Here is a 25435-nt window from a genome sequence, read left to right as displayed (position 1 = left end):
TATATTTAGCTAATTTTATTAGAAGATGATCACAGTGGCATCGTCTACATGTTAGTCCCAGTGTTGAAAAGAAAAGAAATCTGGACCTCCTGATTCATGATCCCTGTAACCCCAGGGTGGCCATTTCTCAGGATTTGAGCGCAGCCCATCAGAAGACTTGAAGTGGCCACAGACAGGGCAGATTTTGGTGGAGGCAGGAGAGCTGCAAGGATGGTACCTGAGAGGATATGAGATCAGGGCACATTGAGAAGACCTAGCAATCCTCCCCTATTTCCCAAGCAAGTTCTGCTTTGCCTGCCCTCCTCCCCACAACCAATTACTGCGCTCCCCTCCTTGCTGCCCCTCTACTGCCCCTCATCCCATTTTCCCAAAGGAGCGCGAGGACATCAGGAATGTGCTCCATCACAGTACCGTGACACACAGCCTCTAAACCACAGCGTCTGAGTTGCAGGTAGGGGTCTCACAATCACCCTATTCTGTACGCAAGAGGCCCTTGGAATAAAGCGGAGGTAAGCTGCCCACGCTCAACCCTTTGCCCTGTCGCGTCCTCTTCCTTCTACCGAAAACAGCTGAGAGTCACTGAGACGCTTTACAAGAGAACGCCAGCCCCAGAGCTCAGGTGAGACCTCTAGAGAGAAAGCTCGCGGGTACCTCCTCCGCATGCTGTTATCATCTGCCAGCCCCCTTATCCAGGAGCTCGGCCCTCGGCAGGCTGCCCGCACCGCGCGGAAGGGCGCATCTTCACCCCGTGGCTCTGGCGGCAGAGACGCGCGGGGCGTGCTCGGGAGCGAGGAGAGAAAAGTTGTGCGCCCACTTGGGTAGGGGGAAAGAGAGCGATCGAGCCAGCGCGCCAGAGCGAAGGGGGAAGGCGGGGAGGGGGCGGGGAGGGGGGACTGCTTACATGAATTTCCAAGTGGTAGACCTGCCTCTGCGCTCTGCCCAATGAGATCCGTCAGGGGAGGCACCCGGCTCACTTTTCCACATCACTTCACAGTTACATTTGGCAGGCAGGCGGGCTCGCACGCCGGAGCGCTCAGCCCAGAATTAGCGGATTTATTTGGAATCTCCCTGCCTCTTCCAAGCTCCGCCGCCGCCGCTGCCGGTTTGTGCATAGACGGTAGCGTCAAGCCACCAGCTTCACTTTGGGCTGCGGACACCCAGAGCCCTGCGCGCCCGCCCCGCGTCTCCGAACCAAGCCCTGCAGCTCCGAGAGGCATGAACGGAATCCGGAGGCGCCTGCCTAGCGCGCGAGGACCAGTCGGCGCTCGCCGCCCTCGGGAGCTGACCCCGAGCCCCTCCAGCCATTTGTGAACCAGGAGGCTTGACATTAGCCAGCGCAGGGCCCCACACGAGTAAGTGTTCCCGTAACCCAGCCCCGTTTTTCTCTATGTCCCGACGATCCAGAAGGGACCGTTTCTTATAGGAATTCTCGTGCCCCTTCGGACACCTTGCGCTCCTCCTGCCTCTCAGATGGTGGATGCGGGTTCCTAGCATAGGCTCGGGGCTAAGCTGTGTCTTTCGCGATACCCATGGGTGATACGTACATTCGCCTCAGGGTTTGGCCTGTTTTTGCAAACTGCTTTGACAACAGATCCTAGAGAGTAGCAAGCTCCAGGCTGTGCCCCTCCAGTTTTCCTGCCGCTTTCCTTCCCTGCGGGGACTTGACTATTTCGCAGCCTCCCAACGCAGGCAGGCGCGGCTGCAGCCGCGCGCCTTCACTGCGGGGTGCGTGCGGTGAATGAGAAGCACCAGCCGCCCGCTGTGCGGAGGGTGCAAGCCAGGGAAAAAAGGAGGTGAGGGGGCCCGAGTGCCCTATGGCTGGTTTTCTGCACCGCCTCATCTCCGAGGCGAGGGAGGGCGACCCCCGCGGCAAGGCTGAGGGCCAAGGCTCAGCTGCGAAAGCCCCAGCGCGAGGCTTTCCCACAAGTGGCAGCTCCAGCTCTGGGAGGCGCGGTGCCCGCTGCAAACTTGCCGGGCTCCGGAGTCGCCCCGCGGCTCTGCCCTCGCCAAGACTCTGCCCAGCACCCCTGCAGGACCCCTAGGCAGTGTCTCCCCGGAGCTCGAGATTGCGCGCACGGAGGCCCCTTTAAGCCGGGGACTCCGTAGTCCCTTTCCTAGGGACCGCTGAGCCCAGAGCTGCGCTTTCTGTGATCTGGCCGCTTCTCATCCGAGAACCTTTGGGGGGCTGGTCGCGCCCCTCACAGGACCGGAGGGAAAAAGGCTCTTGCCTGGGTTCTGCCAGTACGTAACAGGTTCGTAAGGAACCTACTCCGTTCTCCCAGGCTCCAGCCAAGGCTGGGAAACGGTAAAAACGTGCTGCCGCCAACGCTGATGCCAACAGGTATCCACAATTTCCTCCGCTTATTCCTCCCAAACACCAGAGCCTTCCCCCACCCAATCTGGCAGAATCCTCAAAGTTTCCTTGCGGTTGACCCTTCCTCCGCAGGCACGGAGCCGGCGGCATGTCAAGGACTAGCCGTTTGCCTCCACCAGAGGAGAGGGCAGCTGTTTGCTTGGGTTCCTAAATGTAAGAAATCAAACAACATTAATTGTTTATTGTTGCAAACGCACAACATTAGTCCATAATGGAAAATCAGGCTGGCAGCTGCTCACTTCAGCACCAATCAAACGATAGAGCTTATCACCAAGACAGCGGGAGGGGGGAAAGGTCCTTTCAACTTTACCACCCTTTCCTGAAGATTCCACAAGAGTTTCCTCCTTAGGAGGCATGATTCGACAATCCCTTAGTGCGCCCGAGCTGCTAATCAGATCAGCTGCTTTCTTTCACCCGGCGTCATGGTATTGGGGCGCTGACAATGGGAACGAGGGGACGCTAGGGAAGGTAAGCGAGAGTACTGTCCTCTCGCATCCGGCACCATTGCAAAGCAGATCCGAGGGATGAGCGTTGGCTTTTGAAGCGCCTGTCCTCTTTACAACACTCCTGACAGCCATCTCAATGGTTAAAAACCCTTCTTGGGCTGTCACCTCCGGCTTCATTATAGGAGCTTTTCAACTGGAAAACTCTATGTGGGAAAGATGTTTATGTAAGATTCGAAAGTGGGATTTTCCATCCATTCAGCCTCGCTGCTGCACCTCACTGCATGCAAAGTGAGCCCTGTCGTTCATGCTAAATACCACTAAAATCCCTGCCTAGATACTGCTTTGCATCAGCTGTGTCCAGTGTTGCAGGGATTTCTTCGTGTGTGTGTGTGTGTGTGTGTGTGTGTGTGTGTGTGTTAGAGAGAGAGAGAGAGAAAGATAAGGTGGGGGCTGGGAGTGGGATTCTTCTACGGAGAGAAGTGATACCTTTGAAGGATGTTCTCTTAGGGTTACATTCTTTTTCCCTTAAAGGGAATTCTCCATAATCATCATGTCCGGACATGTTTTTCCACTTCCCCGAGCTCTGTGGCTGGAATAAATTCTAGAGCTATCCCCCTGATTAAATAATAATTCTGATAATAGTATTCTGTAATTCTGCTTTAGCAGATTTGAAGCTCGCTGTCACATAGTCATTTCATGCTGGAGCAGTTGCAGTATTTTAAATCACCTTTTTTTTTTTTTTTTTTTTTTTTTTTAATCCCCCGGACTCTGAAGAAGGCAAGGAGTTGAGGAAAATCCCTCTGAAAATAGAGAGGGGAGTCTTCCCAGCAACTCTGGGGACTGCTTCATTCAGAGACCTTCAGTGGCAGTTCACCTTCCTCATTCTGATCCCCACACTCCCCTAGTGAATGTCAAGTTATCCCCTGACCATCACAAACAGGCCAAATGTTTTAGAGGCACTGGATAATGTGCTCTGAAATTTGTGCTGTAATGCTGTCATTCAAACTTTTTAATCTACTTGCCCTGCAAATTGGATCTTACATTGCTAATTATTATTACTATTAGAAATCAGTGCTTCTGCTTTACAATTTACAGTCTCTTAAAACCTTCAAGATGGGTAAATCTCTACATTCAAGACTCTGTAACATTTCTTGGCTGCATTTCTGGTGTGTAGGATGCATTTCTTGAGTTCTTGAAGCTTCATGAATTTAGCTAAAAGAACAGAAAATTTGATAGCAGCCCTCACTAGAATAGCAGTTCCATTTGCCTGCTGTACACATATCAACTCTGAAGGGAAGGAATTCCTTACCCTGGAAAACAACTTTATTTGGGTATTATGTAGAACTGTGGTCAACACAGTATTCATTTTTAGCAACCCCTCAATTAGCACTGAACACAATTTAAGTAGCCAATGGCAGCATGATCAATGTAAAACAAAACAAACAAACAGCCCGTGAAACATGCTCAGCCGGATGGAGGAGACCACTTGAGAAGGCATTTGTAAAGACTGATGTGAATGTACTCAAAGGTCTGATACTGCTTGTTAGTCAGGAGGAACAGATTGTTGGAACAAAGCAAAGAAACTCCAAAGAATGAGAATGTAATGATTCTATTCAAGAAATTGTACCTCTGGGCTTTGCTTTCCAGGTTCCTTTCATTGTTTGTTGGTGGGGAAAAAGAACATGCACATATTAAAAAGTTCAAATCCACACTTCAACAGCTGTTCAGAAAACCTTATCGATGTGGGTAAATTAATGCTTTAAAGAAAAAAATGACAATCTTTGTTATTTTTCTACTCAAGGTGGCACACCTCACAGCTTTATCAACATTCCAATTTGAGCAGATTTTCCATGCAAAACCAAAGGCTTTCAATGGGTAAAGTGACATTCAATTTGTATTTCCAACCACACTTTTCTGGTCCATTAGCAAACTTTCGTGTCTGGCAAATCAAGGGACAAGCATAATTGGAGAAGCCTTTCTATTATAGGTGCAATTTAAGGTCTGAAGACTTCTTTTTGAAAATATTCTGCTCAGTGGTGTCCTGATACTGATTTCAGTCATTTTATGTTTGTTACAAAGTTATTCAGTGCAGCTGGTGGAGAAAAACAGTTTTCTTTTTGTTTTCAGCACTATTGGCATTCACAGAGGAAATGGTCTAACTTAGCTTTTTAATTCAGAAAAAAAAATGTCCTAACTTTGGTGTGTTATACACCTCTCAGGGTGGGGGCGGAGGTAGATAAACCAATGATAATTCTTGTTGCTCTGTATTATGTACACACACACACACGCAAATAACACACACACATATACACAGCTTGCCTCTTGAAAATGTGCCCAGATAACTAACTTATTTACTGGCTCAAGTCTGAGATTTTTATCATGTTCCCTTTGCCATTTCATCTGCCTTAGATTCTTTGATTTGCCTCTCTGGCTACTCTGATTTGTATATTGATCAGTCTCCCAAAAAATGTTATCTGTGGTGCTCGGAATTTCCCTCCAGCATCCAATACATGTATATTTATGAAACAGAACAATTTTTTTGATGGACAAAGGCTATCATCCGATTTAGCAGGGCTTAATTAACCAAAGGGCTATTAGTGCTTTCTCATTTCATTCTTACAGAAAGTTGTGATGCTAATCTATTTCTGCTGAACTGTTGGTTCCTGTCTCTGGAACCTGCTTTAGATGTAACCATGAAGAGAAAATTAGTTGAACCTGGCAACTTCAAAAGGTCAGTAAAGAAATAAGTTCAAGGGATGCCATTTAGCTTCTTCTACCATATGTTGCGGCTAACTAAATCTCGGTTGCTTTTTCATGGCAAAGCACCGGGGCCAATACTGTTTCTTTTTCTTATCAAGTTTTAAGCTTTATTTCCTGGGTTTTAAATGTCACGTGCTATTCCCTATCATAAACAATATCCATCCTCTTGCTTAGATGACTTTGTGTGTGTGTGTGTGTGTGTGTGTGTGTAAGTTCTCTAAGTAGGTAGATGTATATAGATGTGATTTTCTTATCTCTTTGGAAAGTATCATAAATGAATAACATTTATATTTAGAGACTTCAAACAATTTTCTTTCTCTGCCTCCACTGCCAAAGACAATTGCAAATGCTAGAACGATGGATGGTTCAGGGCTAAGCACAGTTAGTGCTCAGTAAACATTTATTTAATGCAATAACAAATTAGCAAAGACTATACCTTGCACCCTATACTAGCATATTTTCATTAAAAGAAAGAGATACAGTCATATCCAAAGTTCAATACTATGACTTATCTACCACAATTTTCTCTACAGAAATTTCATAAGTCCTCCTAAGTCTATTTTTAGTCATAGCTTTCCTCATTTTTAAAAATCAATTTTACTCATGTTCCACAAAGCATATTTTTGTTCCCTCACAATCATCTTTTAAATGATATGGGAATATAAAAAATGACATAATTCTGCTTTGTAAAAATGAGAATGCCTCCAAGACTAGACTTGCATCAAAGAATGCTATTAAACTATATTTGATGCAAAGTTCTATTTTATTGGCCAAAAAATGCACTAATTGTGGAGTTGCTGCATGGCTGACTCAATGTCTGTAGATTGTTGAGAATGTATAACAAATAATTGAGGATTAATTTACTTCCTCTCTCCTTCCTGCCCTCCCTTCTTTTTCTTTAGTATATTTTTGTATTTGAATTGAACAGTTTGCCTTACCCTTATGTGAATTGCAACTATGGGTGTTTTCAAAGACAATTCCATACTCTTCTGTATTAATCAACAGAATACCTGATCCTCACATAAACACACAGGGAAAAATAGTGTGCCGTGATAAGGTACTTTTATGGATGTGTTTATTGATATTTTAGGCATATTGAAGATATTACAAAGGAATATTAAATGGAATCCCCTTAATCTTTTTTATGTACATCAAGTGAAAATATTACAGTATATTTATGTTTCGTTTGCAGTCAGAACAATATTTTCCATGCCTTTTTTCTCTCTTGATAGATTAATGAATAAAATATGATTATTTGATTCTAGATATGACACAAATAATATAAGTAGATGGAGGAATGGTATAAATATCACAAGGGAATTATTTCCTTTTTATGTAAGAAGATTCATCTCCAAAATTTGATTTAAGAAGTACAAAGGCACATTTTCTTTATTAGTCTCGTGCTGGTTGAGCTTTGTCAACAGAATTTACATTTGTGTCTAAATATTCCCATCTTCAATGTGCGGATGCTCAGAAAAATGAAAAAAAAACCAATTAATTCATACTTATTTTTATCAGAGAGGTAAAACACACATCTCCTCTTGCCTTTGAGTGTCGCTAAACTATAGTAGCTGAAGATTGTACACGTATTTTGGAATTGCATAAACAACTCCCTTAATTTTCATAAATTATACATTCTGGGTCATAACTCAATAGTATTTTTGTCAAAAAATTGCTTGCTATCTATCTGTCTACTCATCCATCACCTGTGTCCGTAGTTCACGTTAAGTGTCAGTGAGTGGTTATTAAGCGATAACGTTTTAGAAACATCAAAGAGTGACAGTAAGGTACACTTGTAAGCATGGTTACTACACAGTGTAATCTAATTGGCAGAATCTGGATGACTTATACTGGGATCATTGACGGCATTTTAATTTCAGTATAAGAGACTCTGAAGCCCCCATTATGTGATATAAGTGATTTTCACCATTTCCACGTTTCTTAAGTGAGAAGAGAAATCTAATTTCCATCATCGGTAGTGCTAAAGTTTCTTGAAATAAACAGAAAAAGTTAGTTGCAATCTCTGATGAGCTTATCTTCTCCGAGCTCCCTTCTAAGTAGTATATAGCTATTACCTTGGCTTCATCTTGGAATTAGTAGAGACTTTCCACTTGTGCTGTGCTCACAAGAATGCAGGTGATTATGAAGTGCAATGGAATTTATCTTGTAAGAGAGATGTACCAGGCAATGTTTTTTAATGAGCAGCTACACTTTGATTGAAAGAGAATAGCTCACTCATGAACAGGTAGTGCTTGCACTCTACCCTCTCAGCCAAAAATAGTGATGGACAACGTCATGTCTTCTATGGGAAGGAAAGATGTGGTTGGTTCTGGACAGTAAAATTTCAGCCCTTCTGAGGCTTAATAAAACTACTTGAAGTCATTGCTTTAATTGTATGTTAGTTGAGAGGGAAAGCTATTTCTAAAATGCTATTTTATTTATACCCACCCTGGTTCATGCTATTTTTGTTTTACAAATCAAGAGTTGAAAAAAGTTATTTTACTTATTACCTGTCTGCATAGAACATTGGAATTTTCCCCGCTGAAGTATATACATAGCATGAGATTGCAACAAAATAATTTTTAAAAATCAGTAAATACTTTTGGTTAAGCACTCGAAACATTCAATAAATAGTTACTATAATTGCTACATTGACAAAGAGTTTAAATTACCTTATTTATTTCTTTCTTAATCTTTCAAAGTAGGTAGTATTAAACACAGAGCATCAGTTTCTTCACCTGCCACAAATAAAATAAACGTGCCCAGGTGACTTATTTCATGAACGATAGAGCTGTGATTCAAACCTCTTCTATCTGACTCTAGAGTCAATGCTCTAAACAGTTACCTCATGGGGCTTTCCACAGTTCGACTGAATTACAGGTTGATAAGAATAAGGTTGATTCTGATTGACTGCTATGATTTAAAGGACCTGCACAAAATGTTGTAACTCAGTAGGTCTCTGGCTATTAAATTCTGAACATGCGATTTAAAGATTGCAAAGGATGTGACTTTTAAATAAAGAAGGAGGGATTTAGATTAGACTTGAGAAATGACTTTCTGACACCACTGTGTCTGTAATTGGCAAGAGAGTTGTGGGACTGATATTCAGTTTTTTTAGGATGATCTTGATACTGGTTTGCCTTTAAAAAACCCAACAGAAGAAAATTAGTCTTTTTTTTTTTTTTTTTTTTTTTTGAGACAGAATCTCGCTCTGTTACCCTTGCTGGAGTGCAGTGGTGTGATCTCGGCTCACTGCAAGCTCCGTCTCCTGGGTTCACGCCATTCTCCTGCCTCAGTCTCCCCAGTAGCTGGGATTACAGGTGCCCGCCACCACGCCCAGCTAGTTTTTTGTATTTTTAGTAGAGACGGGGTTTCACCATGTTAGCCAGGATGGTCTCGATCTCCTGACCTCGTGATCCGCCTGCCTCGGCCTCCCTAAGTGCTGGGATTACAGGCATGAGCCACCATGGCTGGCCAGAAAATTATTCTTAATATCTTAACTAAACTGATGATTCCAAGAAAGTTTTCTAAGTAAAGGTCTGGTTCTACAACACTAGAGAAGAGATCTTATTTTGACTTTATTGTCTTTGTCACTGGCTTAGTCACCTCATCCTGAAATTTCTATAACAGAAACATTTCTATGTGAAGAACAAACTTGTGACTCTACATTGGGAAAGATGGAGAAGGACAGGCATTTATTTATTGATGTTCCCAAAGGAAACCAACAATTATAGAACTTAAAGAAAAGAAAAACTTCAGGTAGAGAAGAGTAGCATGGCAATAACAGAGCAAAAAGTGGATTTGAGGCCCATTGCAGTGGTTCATGCCTGTAATCCCAACACTTTGAGAGGCTGAGGCAGGTGAATCACCGGAGTTCAGGAGTTCAAGACCAGCCTGGCCAACATGGTGAAACCTCATCTTTACTAAAAATACAAAAAAAAAAATTAGCTGGGCATTGTGGTGGGCGCCTGTAATCCCAGCTACTCGGGAGGCTGAGGCAGGAGAATTGCTTGAACTCGGGAGGCAGAGGTTGCAGTGAGCCAAGATAGCGCCATTGCACTCTAGCCTGGGCAACAAGAGTGAAACTCCAACTCACAAAAAAAAAAAAAAAAAAAAAAAAAAAAGGATTTAACAGATATTATTCTGGATGGTAAAACAAGCAAACAATATGCTTTTGGACAGATTGACATCTGGATAAATACGTGGTCTGATGCCAAAGAAGGACGACCAGAAGGGTTGTGGCTGAGTGAAGGATACACAAAATAATATGTGCGTGTGTGTGTGTGGGTGTGTGCGTGTGTGTGTGTGTGTACATAAACAATTTCAGAATATGTTTCTGCCAAGAGAATCTGGTTAGAGAATTCTGAAGGCTTTAGGAAAGGTGATCTTCTTGTATTATTTATATTTGAATACATGCAACTATATTTCCTCTCTAAAATCCAAAGGATTTTTCTACCTGCTCAGTCCCAGTCAGCCAGGGCTTGGCGTGAATTGCTCCGGGTCACACACTGAATCGCCATCTCCTGCTTTCGTGAAATACCACTTTGAATTCAATGTGCATTTACCTGTTTCGAAGCAGGCTGCTAATGGCTTTAAATTCAAGGTCAGAAACATTTTTAATAGAAACTCACTGGTCCTCGGTGTCATTTTTGCTTTCATGAAATATTGTGGCTGCTAAGCCTAGTGGATAATAAAAGCATAGTTTCCTGTCAACCACAATAATCTGCTGGATTGAATCCTGAAGTGTCTGTAAAAGGCTGTTTTTGTTTTAGACTTCACCGATCAGCATGTGGTTCATCATTTTGAAGTTTAATCCACATTATTTACAAAATAGATGGTGTAATATGTTTTTGCATAATGACTTATATATCTGTGAATTGACTGAGTTCACTTTAAAATAATGTTGGAATCAGCAGAGTGAAATTCAGGCTGTAATTAGAATTATCTCTGAAATATAAGTATGAATGAAAAGTCAGATTATACGTATTTTACCCAGGAAAAGATATCATCGTATGGGGGAATTCTGAAGACTTTCTTATATGTAAGAATTCCAGAGAAACTATAAAATCTCTTCATCTCACTATCTGGGTGTAAATCAATGCAACAGCATTATAATAAAGTAGATTGCTTGGTCAGACACACATACTGTGGTTGGAAAATGTAAAAATAAATTGATTTTTTTACCCCAGCTTTACAACCTTGCTCAATTTCTTCTTCCTTGCATAAAGTTAAGCAGTTTGTGTATGCAGCTGCTATTCACAATATTTATTAATACTGATAACACGGATATAAGACTCAGTTGCATCTCAAAAGTTTCTACAAAGCCATTCTCTGATGTTCCAAGAGGACAATGTTAGTCTGCCCATGGCAGAGGTACCAGCATACAAATAGTGTGGTTCCAAGTGTCACAGCAGAGTCCCATTTCTCTCGAATTAGCAGGATCGTCTTGAAGACTAAGTCCCAACACTCCCTGATAGCATGCATGTGCCTGTGAACACACCAGTTAGCTCAGCAATTTTCCCATTGCCTCACGTAAAATAGATATTCGAGGAGAGGAAAGTATTGTGACATCGTATAAAATTCCATATGTGGCTCAAGCCTGTAATCCCAGCACTTTGGGAGGCCGAGGCGAGTGGATCACGAGGTCAGGAGATCGAGACTATCCTGGCTAACATGGTGAAACCCCGTCTCTACTAAAAATACAAAAAACTAGCCGGGCGTGGTGGCGGGCGCCTGTAATCTCAGCTACTTGGGAGGCTGAGGTGGGAGAATGGCATGAACCCGGGAGGCAGAGCTTGCAGTGAGCCGAGATCACGCCACTGCACTCCAGCCTGGGAGCACAGCGAGACTCCGTCTCAAAAAAAAAAAAAAAAACAAAACAAAAAAATTCCATATATTCATACACCCTAGTTCAAGGTTTTCCCAAATCTATGTGTTCAGTCCTTTATTCACAGTGGTGGTGAAGTAGTTGATGGCATGACACTCAATGACATGAGGGAGGAGGTGACTCTTCCACCACACCACTGAGTCCTTTAGGTTATCTCGAGGAGGTCTGAGCTGGGAGCCAGTCTTCTTTAGAACTACTTGCTTCACAAAGTGTGGTTTTCAAATCAGTAAGTAGCATCAGCACTGCAGGAAGGTTACAAGAAATGCAGAATCTCAAATCCCACACTAACCTAAGTGATTCATAATCTGTGTTTAAACAAGATTTTCAGGTAATTTGGATGCATATTAATATTTGAGAAGCACCTCACTACAGGTGTGCTAGTATTGGCTCTTTACTGGGTTTTAACAGAGCTGATGGTTAAATTTTCAGTAATTTTCAGAGCTGGTTAATGGTCAACTGGAAGCTTAAAATTGGTCATGGTGGAAGTATTTATGCCATGAAAATCAGAAAACATTACAAATCAGAATTTTTTCTTTCAAAGAGCCACTTATTAAATATTAACCAGTCTTTCTCTAACGATGGCTGGTCCTTCTTCTTAGCAAATAGTGAGATGACCTAAGGCTTTTAACAGTGTCTAGTTTAGTAAAAATAAAACATTACTTAAAATACTAATCTCCCTGTACCTCAATTTGGTTATCTCTACAATGAGAATGATGAGATAAGTAATAATGATGTTATATTAGAGAGTTATTTTGAAGAACAGACATGAATTTACATGTATATATCTATGTATGTATAGTTCTTTATGATTTAATATTATCTGAGGACTTTCTAAGTGTTTGCTATTAACATCGTAATTTTAAAGTTATATTCTCTTATGGCAAATAATATAAGCTTTCCATTTAAAAATAAATATTTTGAAAACTGAGCCTATTTCAGTAAAATTTAAAGTAATAATACAGATGATTTAAGAATTTGGCAAAATCTAAGAGGTGGCATGTAAGTGTTTTGGTCTCTAGAAGCTCCCTACAGGTGATGTGACGGGAATGACCTATGTAGATGAAGGGCTTCCCCTGAGTTGGGCTAATTTCTCCCCAGGGCTATACCATTGACTTCAGGGTATTGGCCATCTCACTCCCAGAAACCCCAGAAAATTGAGAAGTTGCACGGAAATAGCACTCAGTTGCCCCTCGCACCCTCTATGTGGTATATGACTTGACCTTTGGAGACACCAAACATGCTCTTCTCTTCACAAAGAACTGCCAGAGGAAATGGCTACATAGTTAACAGGTACTCTGTAGAGACCATCATTATTGTGACTTAGATGGGTAAGAAAAAAGATGGGGTGACCATGGACTGGGTGATTCTGCAAATAATAATTTGAAAATTACCTTAGATGCTGATTCATTCAGAGATCCTAGATTAGTTGGTGGTCTTGTTCGTATCCCTTGGTTGACTAAAATGTTCTTTCACTTATACCCCCTTCTCAGGTGGTTAATTCTGTTTCAACATTTAAATGACATCCCCTCTAGGAAACCTTCGTCAATGCTGCCAAATGCATGGCTTACCCATCACTCTATGTTTCTTTTAAACCTTCTAAGACTACGTTTCAGTGAATTGATTATGTATTTCTTTATCTTTGCCAAACAGATCCTTTGCTTCCTGAAGAGAGGAGTTCTGACCCATTTGCCTTTCTTTCCCCCAGTACCTGACATACAGTATATGCTCATGAAATATTTCTGCAATGAGAGGAAGGGTCTTGTTCAGAAAGAATTTTGAAATTACGTTACCTAGGTTCAAATAATGGTTCTCTCTTTTCTTAGAGGTGCTCCTTGAGTACATCATTTCATTATTCTCTGCCTCAGTTTTGAACACAACAAGGCAAGGCATTATACGCTTTATCTAACAGTAAGATACCGTGTTAGTGGATACTATTTGTGACTACACACGTATCCCCTTTTTATTTAACCTACTCATTCTGACTAGTCAGGCTATGCCATTGTATAACATTGGCCTAGGGTCTATTATTGCTTTTTAACTTATTCTGATGAGTTCAGGTAGAGGGAACTCACTATAATCTATGCTGCAGTCCATCCAGCATACCACAGTCCATCCTCGTTGCCACTTGGTGGTTTCCATGAAAGTGTCTGTTATGAATTTAAATTGAGATGAAATTGTCTTATCTCACAATCATTAGCAACAAAGCAAATGCCAGAGTATACTTACTTGCAGAGTGTTTGGCAAAATTTTAAAGAACTGTGCATGCTAGTCTATCCTATCTGACGTGCCGAGAGTATCTCCTTTAGTCCTCAAAACTAACCTGTCAGGTCAGTATTATTATCATCGTTTCATTGCTATTGTTACTAATTATCCCTCCCTCCGCTGTTACACAACTGGTCAGTGTAAGAATTAGAATTCAGACCCCAAGCAGGCTGACACTAGAGGTCACTCTCACAACCATCTCATTGTTCTGCTGCTGTAGAACCCAGGCCAACCCGGCACCGTGGCTCATGCCTGTAATCCCAGCTGTTTGGGAGGCTGGAGTGAGAAGATTGCTTGAGGCGAGGAGTTCGAGATCGACCCCCCTCATTTATAAAAATAATAGTAATAATCAAAGTAGCCAGGCATGGTGGTGCATTCCCAGCTTCTCTGGAGGCTGAGGCAGGAGGATCACTTGAGCCTGTAAGTGTGAGCTTGAGTAAGCAAACCAACAAACAAACAAAACTTGTGCCTTTGGAGAACAGCATACATGGCTTTTGCACGTTCAGTTATGGTCTATCATGGAGTAGGGGAGAACTGGAAAGAACAAATTCCTTTTCTCTGAGAAGTCTTTAGGCTGAAGATCTATGACTAGAATGGATCTCACCATGTGTATAACATGGCACAGGCCTTTCCCCTGTAGCACCACCCTCATCCTCCACCACAGAGAAGATCTTTGAGCACCTTTGTGACACCCTCATACCTTACCAACTTTTACTGCAGAGATTACATCGCTTCACTCTGCTCATTGATTTGTCTTTTTTCTCAAAGCCTCTCTAGGGCAGGAATCCTGTCATCACCACACATCTAGCCCAGGATAACCACATGGATTCCAGTTTACCGAGTATTTCCCATGATCTGACTGGTTTACGTATGTCTTATTTCTGAACCACACTACCGTCCCATTAGGTAGGAATTATTATTGGTTCCACTTTGCAGAAGAAAAGACTGAAGCTCAGAAAACTTGAATATCTTGTCCATCGTTACAGAGACAGCAAGCAGGGTGAGCTGGGATGCAAACCCAGGTGTATCTGTTTCAAGAATAGACAGACCTCAGCACGCACAAGACTCCGTTAGCACCAACTTCTCCCTCAGGTCTAGAGGGAGCACAGCGTGGGTGTGCTGTAAATGCTGTTAAACTAATAAGTGGCTTGAGCATTCAGAAAGATACAAAGATGGGGTTTCTTTATGGGGACTTTTTGAATTTTGTTTAGTTTAAGTTTTGAAGCCTGCCACGGTCTGCTCACGCACTGGCATGAGAGAAAGACTTAAGGGGAATGAATCTGTTTGAGGGGGAAGATTTTCTGCAATTCCAGGGGAAGGAGAAGACTTCGTTCTGGACTCTGTTTTCTCTATATTGGTTCCCCATTGAAAGCTTTTTTTTTTTTTTTCTTCAATTTCCAAAGCAACTGCTGCTTGTTGTGGCTCCTCTATACTCATCAGGGTTGAGCCCTTTTGAGTGATAGAGTCCCAGTGATTGAGCTGAGCCCAGGCAAAGAATGACAAGTAGGGTGATTCCACTGGCCATCTTGTTAGATGGGATACTGCCTGTATTTGAAGTACAATCTGGGTCTGCCCCTTTCAGCTGGCTTCAGTGAGGCCACTCAGCAGCCCAGCGAATGTTAATGACTTTCTAGCTTTCTTATTCTGAGCCAGAATGGAACCAGAGACCTAGAGGTGAAAGGTTTCCTTCCCTTTTATGAATTCCCTGAGCCGCACTGTTCCCGATGGTGTCCTGAGAAAATATTTTCCCATTGAGTTTAATTCAGCAAAGCTTCTCTCTTGGATCTGCAGTGAACAGTATTTCTTTAAAAATATTTGGTTTTTTTTGAGAGGGAAGAAACACATTTTGCCACACTGAGGGTAAGCAAAAAATGTATCTGACACCTCAGATAATGGGGATATTTTTGTGCCCTTGCCTTTCTGAATCTCTTCAATTGAACATTACATTTTTTTAACCATATTTTATTCCCAAGGGAGCTTTCCATAATTTAAATCTCCTGTTTACCTGTACATTTAGAATGTGGACCCTGACACTGTCCTGATGATAGCATACAAGCTGGACATTACAGAATTTTTCTCTGGAAGCATTCTAATTTTATTCACTCATTATTAGCATCCTGGCAGAGGATTGCACTCTGTACCCTGAACTGGGCAATCCCTTCTGATGAATCCTGGAAGCTAAGATTGTCAAAATTGGTTTAAATTCCCCTTCCCATTCTCATTTGTATTTTTTTAAAATGTTGTTAATTCAAAGCTAGTTATTTCACGGAGTTTAGCATAAAAGGAACTAAAATGTGTCCTTAAACAGGTAAAAAAAAAAAAAAAAGAAGAAGAAAATAAAAGTAAAAGGCTTACAATCTGTTCGACAAGTGGGCTGTGTTAGCATACACTCCCAATTGTTAAAACAAAAAAGAATGGAAGAGAGAGGAAGGGATGGAGAGAGGAGGAAAGTCAAGGGGAAGAAAAGAAGGAATAGAGGGAGATGGGAAAGAAAGAAGCAAGAAGGAAAAGGAGAACTTCTATTACGTGAACCGTTTCTGATAGGTCACATAGCTACAAATGAAAATTACAATCTAAATAAAGCTTAAAAATTAAAGGACTTACTAGCCTACTTATTCTAATTATTCAGATCCACTTTCTAACTCAAGAGTTTGAGAAGTGCCCACTATAGTTCACTTTAGGTGCTTTTGAAAAGCAGTGATTTTATTTTAAAACCTGTTTGAGTAGACCCTTATCTTTCTTCCTCTTTGTTTTTGCAGGAAATTTCAATGAAAAGAAAAGCCAATGGATTGTGGTCTTAGAAAAGCTGCTTAGATGATGTCTGTTTCCCATGCTATAGACACGTGGCAGAGCTATAAGTAAATGCTCGGCACTGCATGATGAATTGGATGGCCGCAGACCGGAGACAAAAAAAATAATTGTCTCATTTTCGTGGTGATTTGCTTCACTGGTGGGACCATGCCAGAACGGCTAGCGGAAATGCTCTTGGATCTCTGGACTCCATTAATAATATTATGGATTACTCTTCCCCCTTGCATTTACATGGCTCCAATGAATCAGTCTCAAGTTTTAATGAGTGGATCCCCTTTGGAAATAAACAGTCTGGGTGAAGAACAGCGAATTTTGAACCGCTCCAAAAGAGGCTGGGTTTGGAATCAAATGTTTGTTCTGGAAGAGTTTTCTGGACCTGAACCGATTCTTGTTGGCCGGGTAAGCTTTGTTTTTAAGATCTCAATTTCAGGGTCTGTTGGTGGTCTTAAGATGTTTAATACCAGAGTCGTTTTAGTTGTGGCCACACTTAGCTGTAAACTGTTCAGGACAGATGGTTAGTGAGTTTACATGTCATTCTGTTAGGAATAGGATTAATCCCAAGGTAACAGTTTTAAATGGTCTTGTAGGGAAAGCTTCTCCTATCACCTCTTCCACTCGGCTATCAATAAAATATAACACTGCTTGTATAATGCGTAAACAAATAACATTTTCTTTCTCATTCACACGAGAGAGACTTCATGCCAAACCTTTTCTCTAGTTTATAGTACTTGGAAAAGATATGCATCTTTTCTCAGTTTGAGTTCCTACCACTTCAGTTGCTGAGAGTTTATTTTGTTTTATTTTATTTTAAGGACATGCAGATATCTAGAATTGCAGGTAGATATTTATCTTTTTTGTTTTATCATCTGTTTTTTCAATAATTAACCTAGGATGGAGAAAAGGAAGTTCTTAAAGTAGATGCTTAACTGCACTGTACTATTTGAAAAACTTTGCAGTAGAAAACTAGTTCATTCATTGTCAGATGAAATCAAATGTACAAAATCAAAATTTTAGTTTAGTGGAGTGTGTGTGTGTGCGCGCGTGCGCACGCATGCGCGTGTGTGTTAGACTGGACTTACATTTGTTTTGCTCCTGTTGGCAGGTCAGACAAATGTTCTTTAGTAGACATAGGCTGCCTGCTTTCCAAAATCACACTGTGGGTTATTGGAGACTACACGTGTTTATTCCTCAGCACTGGTCATAAGCTCCTTTTAATTTTGATGCACATCTTCATGTAAGTATAATTCCAATTAGGAGCCTGCCAATGACTGATTTTCTTGATAAGTCAGTTTAGAAGTGAATCAGGCCAATGTTATTCACTTCCCAAATGCAATGATTTAAAAGAAAAATAGGAGGGGAATTAAATATTGATCTTCAGGACTTGAGTTAACTCTTTGTGTTTCACCGGGAACTTCTGATTGCATTAATGCTTTTACCCTATTGTCTTGCAAAACCAATTGAGCCTCTCCAAGGATTATGTTTTTCATTTCATATGGTTCTACTTGGATAAAGAAAGCCTGCATGAGGAGATATCATGAACCATTACATGGATATTTATTGAGACTTTCCTATGTGCCAGACGCTCTATTAGGCATGGGAGGCATATCAATGAACAAAACAGTGATCTCTGCCTTTAAGGAACTTATATTTTGGCCAATACTGAGTGCTTATTATCTGTTGAATGCTATTATAAAAGCACTTTGTGGGCACCCACCTTTTTGATTCTAACAATAGCACCCCCTTCAGTATATGCATATGTATGTTCATTTGCATGCATGGATACAAATATATATGTATAAAACAAGTCTGCACTCCCTTTGTCATACAAAGTTCAAAATATAAAATCTGAAAGATTTTTTTGTATCCTTGATACAAACTCAGGGAGCAGAACCGACTTAAGGCTACTATAGTCGTAATGCGTAATTGTGACTTCATATATTTTACTGCAAAAATGTTAATGTGATTGATTACTGCGTGCTGCCCCAGACCCTGCTGAGGGTGTTACTTACCATATAGTTTACATACCTTAGTGTTTCTGAAGTGTGAACAGTTTTGAATTCCAAAATACTTCTGGCCGCATGGGTTTTGGATATGGGCTTCTTTACCAGCATTATCTTACCTTTTTTGTAGGTACAAAAGTGGGTTTTAGATGGATTAATAAACCAAACCAATATCACAGAATGGTAAATGATCTACCTGAGTTCGAATCCTATTGGAAATTCCAATGGCCATTATTTCACCCACTGTACCTTATTACATATTAGGAACCAGCTAACTGGAGTTTAAACTGTAATTTACACTTATGAGTTATCGAGTATGGAATGTAAAGTCTTTAAATGCCTCCTTCTGGATATTCAGAACTTCTGTAATCAGCCCTAAGGCAAGACATTCTCATACCATATGAAATTTTGGGAATACATGCGTATTTACATAATGGATGCTTTTTCTTTGCTTTTCTTAGTTACCTCTTTATGAAGGTATATCACTGTGACTGTGCCTTGCATAATGTAAATAACAAAACATGCTATGCCCAGGAGAACATTTCGATTTTATCTGGGTAGAAAAAATAATTAACGTGGGGTTGCTTTGGACTCAGAATCTGATAACTGATTTCACCTCCATTCCTTACATGAAGTAATAGAGATAGAGGTAAACAGCCGGGCATTCAGCATCTTCTTGTGACTTATTGACACATGAGATGTTCATGCTTCTCTGAATGACAGAAATGTTGCCAGTGAACCCTAGGATTTTGAAATAGCCAGATGCCTTTGAGTCTTAGTGATGGTTTTTATCTAGGCTTTTCACGGCGTCCTACCATGACCAATTCCCAAATAATTGTTAAAATAGAGTTTATTTTCTGGAAAACTTCTCTGCGAACATTTCCCATCATACCTATTTCCCTTTAAAGAAAAATGCTCCTGAATTATGACAGCGTAGCCTTGGAAGATCTTGGCTTGTAGCGTAGCCAAAAATACATTTCAGGTGACGGCTTCAGATTATGAGTCAAGCTGAGTGCGAAGATGATCTGTATCGGGATGCCCACCGGTGCTTTACAGTGTTTTATCTCTGTGCACACTCTTCCACATCCGACTCTTTAAACCACTTCACCTCCCAGCTTCTCCCCAGGAACCGGCTGAGAAGCATTACTTACTTATGAGCACACCTGCTCTTTGAAAGGCGCTCCTGCGAGTCACCATGGTGAGGCCTCTGACCTAGCAGGTTGAGTTCGAGCTCAAGGGCAGAGCTAGTTTTTGAGTGATAGGTTCTTCAGAGCCTCACATATAACCTTACCACATCCATCATCTGTTTTTAGTATATCGGTAGGCAGCTGGATGCTGAGAAAGCTCCTTAGCGTCAGAGATGTACTCTCTAGAGGTTTGAATATGGGCTTGGCCACTTTCTGGGTGTTAACCCTGAGAAGATTACTTAAGATTTTCAAGGATTATGCAAATAAGATTAATAAGAATTTGTAAGAATAAAGAAAATAATAGAAGCATAGTGCCTGCTATATAGTAATTGCAGTTGTAATTGCATTCTTAATTGTATGTGTGTGTGTATGTGTTTGTAGTTGGAGTGGCAGACAAATTAACAATTACTTCACTGGGTGAATAACAAGACTCTGGGAGTCCCTGCACAGGGACATGTTGTATAGTGTGGAGGTGATGTTTCTGTTTGTCTTGAAGAGTCACCGACCCGGGGGTGTGGGGTGGGAAGTGAAGTGCCCCAGCAAGATAGAGGAGTTTTTGCAAAGTCTTGGGGAAGAGAGTAAGATGACTGAGAGTAAGATGCTTCCCTTGGTCAGAAGCAACATAAGCTTTTATATTTTCTGTTGAAATGGAATGAAGTCAGTGGTCATATATATTGGTTTCTATTTAAGAGAGGGTCTTGCTCTGTCACTCAGGCTGGAGTCCAGTGATGCGATCACAGCTCACTGCAGCCTCGACCTCCCAGGCACAAGTGAATAGTCCCTCTTTAATAGCTGGGACTACAGTCATGCACCACCATGCTTGGATATTTTTGTTTAAATCTTTTGTAGAGATGGGATCTCCTGTGTTTCCCAGACTGATCTTGAACTCCTGGGTTCAAGCAGTCCTCCGGCCTTGGCTTCCCAAAATGCTGAGATTACAGGTGTGAACCACCATGCCTGGCCTGAAAGTCATATTCTTAGAGAGGCTTTCCCTATCAGTTCTTCTAAAATGTAATTGTTCCTCCTTTAATATTTCATACCCTTTGTCTATGCTTGATTTTTTTTTCTTCCTGACAATCATTATCTAACATATTCTATACTTTATTATGTTTATTATTTGTCTCTTCTAGGGTGCAAGTTCCACAAAGAAAAGGATGTTTGAGTCCTTTGGTCTTTACTCTGTATTCGCACAACCTAGAGCCCTGCCTGTATATAGGAACTGCTCAGTAAATACTTTACATGAAAAAATAAATGAATAATTTACCTACATAATGGAAAAATTTATAATAGTCATATAAGCTCAATGGTATTTTTCAATAAAGGAGCTTTCATGTTCTCTCTTTCATATGGGTGTTTTATAGACCCATCTGGGTAGTTAAAAAGTGTTTTCTATGTATTGATATTGAAAGTGTTTCTTTGAGGTAGTGAGTGTGAAGAAAAAGTTAACTTGTTTAAACAACTGTCTTTCAAAAAGCTGCAGTATTACCTCAGTGGAGACTGTCTTCCTTACCACTGTCATAAAGCAACACGTTGTCTTCCAACTGTCTTCAGACTTTTGTGTTTGGGCTTATCGTACAAACTGGAGCAGAAAGCTTTTGTCTGGATTTCTGAAAAGCAAATACCAGCCAAACAGACTCCATTCCTGCCTCCAGTTCTCTGTGGACCAAAGCAGGGCAGAGTCTGTTCATAAACACATAAACATTGAGGGTTCACATCTCCATGTACCTCAGTGTTGACTTTCTTTGGAAATTGTGAGAGAGAAAAAAGTGGCTCACGGGACACTTAGCCCAAATCTGCTTATTTGTTCTGGTCTTAGGAAAGAGAAAACCTGTGGTGGTTTTTGATGAATCTGACACACAACACAAAAATACCGTCCTGTGGTAAAACGTGCAGATACTCTTTATGGTAGACAAGTTGATGTCATTATGAGAGCCCTTGGCTGGAAGTCAGGATGGTGATTGATACAACCATGCCACAAATATTTATTGAGCACCTACTGTCTGCAGAGTATTTCATTGCCAGTGGATTCTCAGCTCTGAGCAAACATAGGTCTATCTCTGCCTTCTGCATGGAACCAGTGAGCTCCTAGAGGGAGACGGACATTAAAACAGAAAATCAAATGAAGAAACATCACAAGAAAACTGAAATAAGTGCTCTGAAATGAAGGAATGTGGTTCTCTTGAAGCATATACAGAGGAAACTGCCCTATTCTATGGGAGGATGGAATCTTCCCAAAGGAAATAACCTGGAAGCTGATACGCATTAACCTGTTGTTGAACCAGGGTTCAGGGATAAAGAGAAAAAGCATTTTTGATAGAGGAAATAGCACGTTCAAGGCTGTTTACAGAGCTGAGAGAGGGTCAGGGTAACTGAGTGGGTCTTAGTTCTGGCTGTATAACAAGTTAACACAGACTGGGTGGCTAATAAACAACAGAAATGTATTACCCTCAATTCTGGAGGTTGGTAGTCTTTAAGATCAGGGTGCCAGCATGGTTGGTTCTGGTAACGGCTCTTTTCCAGGTTGTAGACTGCAATCTTCTTGTATTCTCACACTGGTAGAAAGAGGGCAAGGAAGCTTTCTGGGGCTTCTTTCAGAAGGGCTCTAGTTCCCTTCATGAGGGTTCCACCCTCATGACCAAATTACCTTTCAACAGACTCACCTCTTAATACCATCAAACTGAAGATTAAAACTCAACATACCAAGGCCATAGACATTCAGTCTGTTGCGCTGAAACACAGAGATCTAGGCTTAAAGTCTCTTGTGTCAAGTTAGAAAGATAAGCAAGGATCTCTTGGAGATGTGGCTTCTTTCTCTTTTAGTTCTACTACAGAGTAACTGGGAAAAAAGTCACTTCTGTTGGGTGCAATTTCTTCACTTCTGAGTGTATGGGATTAAGATATTATATATTTAAGACACAAACCCCTATGGAACAGGAATACACACACACACACGCTCCACATGCTCATTGAATATCCTTTTTCCAGAATGCTTGGGACCAGAAGTATTTCAGATTTGAGATATTTTCAGATTGTGGAATATTTGCACATATATTGAGATATCTTGGAGAACAGAGCCAAGTCTAAACATGAAATTCATTTATGTTTCCTATTTGCCTTACACACATAGCCTGAGGGAAATTTTCTATAATTTTTAAAATAACGTTTTTATGTAACAAAGCTTTGACTGTGACTCATCATGTGAAGTCAGGTGTGGAATTTTCTACTTGTGGTGTCATGTCAGTGCTCAAAAACTTTCAGATGTTGGAGATTTTTAGATTTCAGATTTTCGGATTACAGATGCTCAGCCTCTCTGTGTGTGTGTGTGTGTGTGGAGGGGGGTTGTGAGTGTGGCATCGATTTTTGGCTCAGGTTGCTTTAGTCCTTGTTCTGCAAGTCCTGTGATCCTCAATTCGTTATATGGCTTTATTTTGGGGGAAAAAAAAACCAGTCTGCTCTGCAGGTGGTCATAGTTCTTCTATACTAAATCCTCTCTCTTACATAAACTTCTCTGCTCTTTCCTCCCTTTTTTCCTCCTACCTGGGCTTCTGAGCTGTTCCTTATTTGGATGTAACTCTGTTGCTGGTAATGCCACATCTATTTATAATTCTCTTCCTCCAAGGCACTGACTCATTTTCTCTCTTTAAATTTGACCTTCTAACCTTCCCTCTTCACTGTAACTTGGAAATCGTTTGGGTGGTGCTTAGTATGAAGGACACGGGATGCCAAATAATTACACTATATTACAGTTTATGGTGTCTGCGACTGGTGAGAAAATTGCACTTGACATGCCATTATTTTTTGCCGGCCGTTTGCATGTTAAGAGCCCTGGACTACGCAGTCACAGCTTAATTGTATCTTCGGCCTCGTGAGAACAATTCATTGTCATTTCCACGAAGCTTCTACCTACTCAGACAGAGCCTTCTGCACCAATAATTTGGCAGGAATGCAAGTCAGCATCGCGTGTCTCAACCTGGTCAAACAAGAAGAGTTGGCTCCCTCTTGTCCAATGTCCCGACCTAGAAATAGGGGTATCCCAGAGCTATTGGAAATCTTTGGCTACTAATATAAATAAAGAGAATAATATTAGTCATTTAAATTAGCAGAAACCCTAAACACACACACGCTTACCTACACACGTGCACATACATGCACATGGAGGATTTCTTAGCTGAGTTTGTGCATGAGCAAAATTCCAAATCAGTAGTTCCAGACTCTCACCCTGTTCATCTCATTCCTTATCAAGGGACCAGGTGAGAGAGAGTGGATAATTGATGCTTATGTTTGTAGATGCACTGAGAAGTAAATTCAGCCAGCTTTCTCTTAAGAAGAGTCTTGCATATTTTGTCGGCTATTTGAGAGTCATCTCATGAAGGCAGATATTTTTCCCACTTGAAGCAAAATAATAGCAGTCATATGTTTATGGATGACACAATCAGATTATATAATTCTGTTTTTTAAATAGATTGCAACAAGATAGTCAGTACAAAAAAAAAACTCAGTATTGATTCCTATTACAAGTATGAAGCTGAAATTCACAGGGAAACATTGCACAAATATAAATGCTGCATGACTGAAGAGTGACTCATTGCATATTCACATGACAGAATAGCATAAAGTCATTAAAAAAAGTAAGATTTATAACACGAGAATGTGGTTGCAACTTAATAAATACCAGAGGCAAGATAATAAAAAGTGTATAGAATATAATTATTAAAATATATGTGTGATACAGTCAGAGTGCCTGGCATATAGCTGTTAAAATATGTGTGTGAACATGAAAAAATATATTTAAACATTTTTATAACTAACTTCAAACCATGAATACAGACGTATGTATTCAAACTTTTACAAAAAAAAAAAAAAAAAAATGAGCCATTAGTACCCATTATCCTGCTCACCCGTATTCAATACTTTTAGATGTTCTACTGTTATTCTTTCAATTACCTTCACCCCCATAAATGCATACACATTGCCAATGCTTTTGATTTAAGTAGTTAATTTAAAGAGAATGCAAATCATGTCTATAACCACTATTCACTGTTTTGATGTGAAGATTTCCCCAGTTGAAAACAACATAGAATCATAAAAAAAAAAAAAAAAGTCCCAAAGGCGTGATTATACCTAATGAGTACATGATATCCAGGTAACCCACCTTAAAAAAATTGAGGAGTTAATTTCTTACATTGATTCAGTTTAGTAACTATACCACAAACCAATACAGGAGAACCTGTAAGGAAATATATCTGCATATTCAATCTTTTTCCCCCAATATATGTGGTTGGATTATGAGTTTAAAAAATAATTTTCTGCATTTATCTTCTTAATATGCTTTTATTAAAATGTAAAACTTAATAAAATGAGAAAAATAATATATTTCTCAATTAACATCAACGCCATCCATTCACAGCAAATTCTTGGGGACCATTACTTAATGTAAAACAAATTTGGTAAATAGAATCTCGTTTTAAAAACAACACCTCTGCTAAACACTTGTATGGCCAATCTCATCAATTAATAAAGCACTAGGCTTATTTAATCATTTTTATGAAGCTGTGAAGAGAGAAAGAACAGCTACAGTCTTTCTGCATTGCTAACTGCACAGTAAACAAGTTCCGTAACTATGGAATAGACCAGATATTAACCAGATGAAAAGGTTTTATATTTGATTTTTTAAATGGGAAACTACCTTATGAGTCTTCAAGTAATAT

General features: G+C 40.7%; 1 protein-coding gene across 1 annotated transcript in view; it reads left to right on the top strand.

Annotated features, from left to right (window-relative positions):
- The first annotated feature begins 405 nt into the window (after positions 1-405).
- The window catches only part of CDH8 (cadherin 8), a 383028-nt gene continuing 357998 nt past the window's right edge, over positions 406-25435 (top strand). Inside the window, exons 1-2 of the mRNA XM_025370427.1 lie at positions 406-1352; positions 16489-16939. Coding sequence (XP_025226212.1) covers positions 16688-16939 — 252 coding nt within the window. The 5' untranslated portion in view covers positions 406-1352; positions 16489-16687. The remainder of the gene's footprint in view (positions 1353-16488; positions 16940-25435) is intronic.

The sequence above is a fragment of the Theropithecus gelada genome, chromosome 20 (assembly GCF_003255815.1).
Source record: "Theropithecus gelada isolate Dixy chromosome 20, Tgel_1.0, whole genome shotgun sequence".
NCBI classification, from domain to species: domain Eukaryota; kingdom Metazoa; phylum Chordata; class Mammalia; order Primates; family Cercopithecidae; genus Theropithecus; species Theropithecus gelada.
The sequence above is the reverse complement of the archived record's forward strand: the minus strand, read 5'-3'. Positions and strand labels throughout refer to the sequence as shown.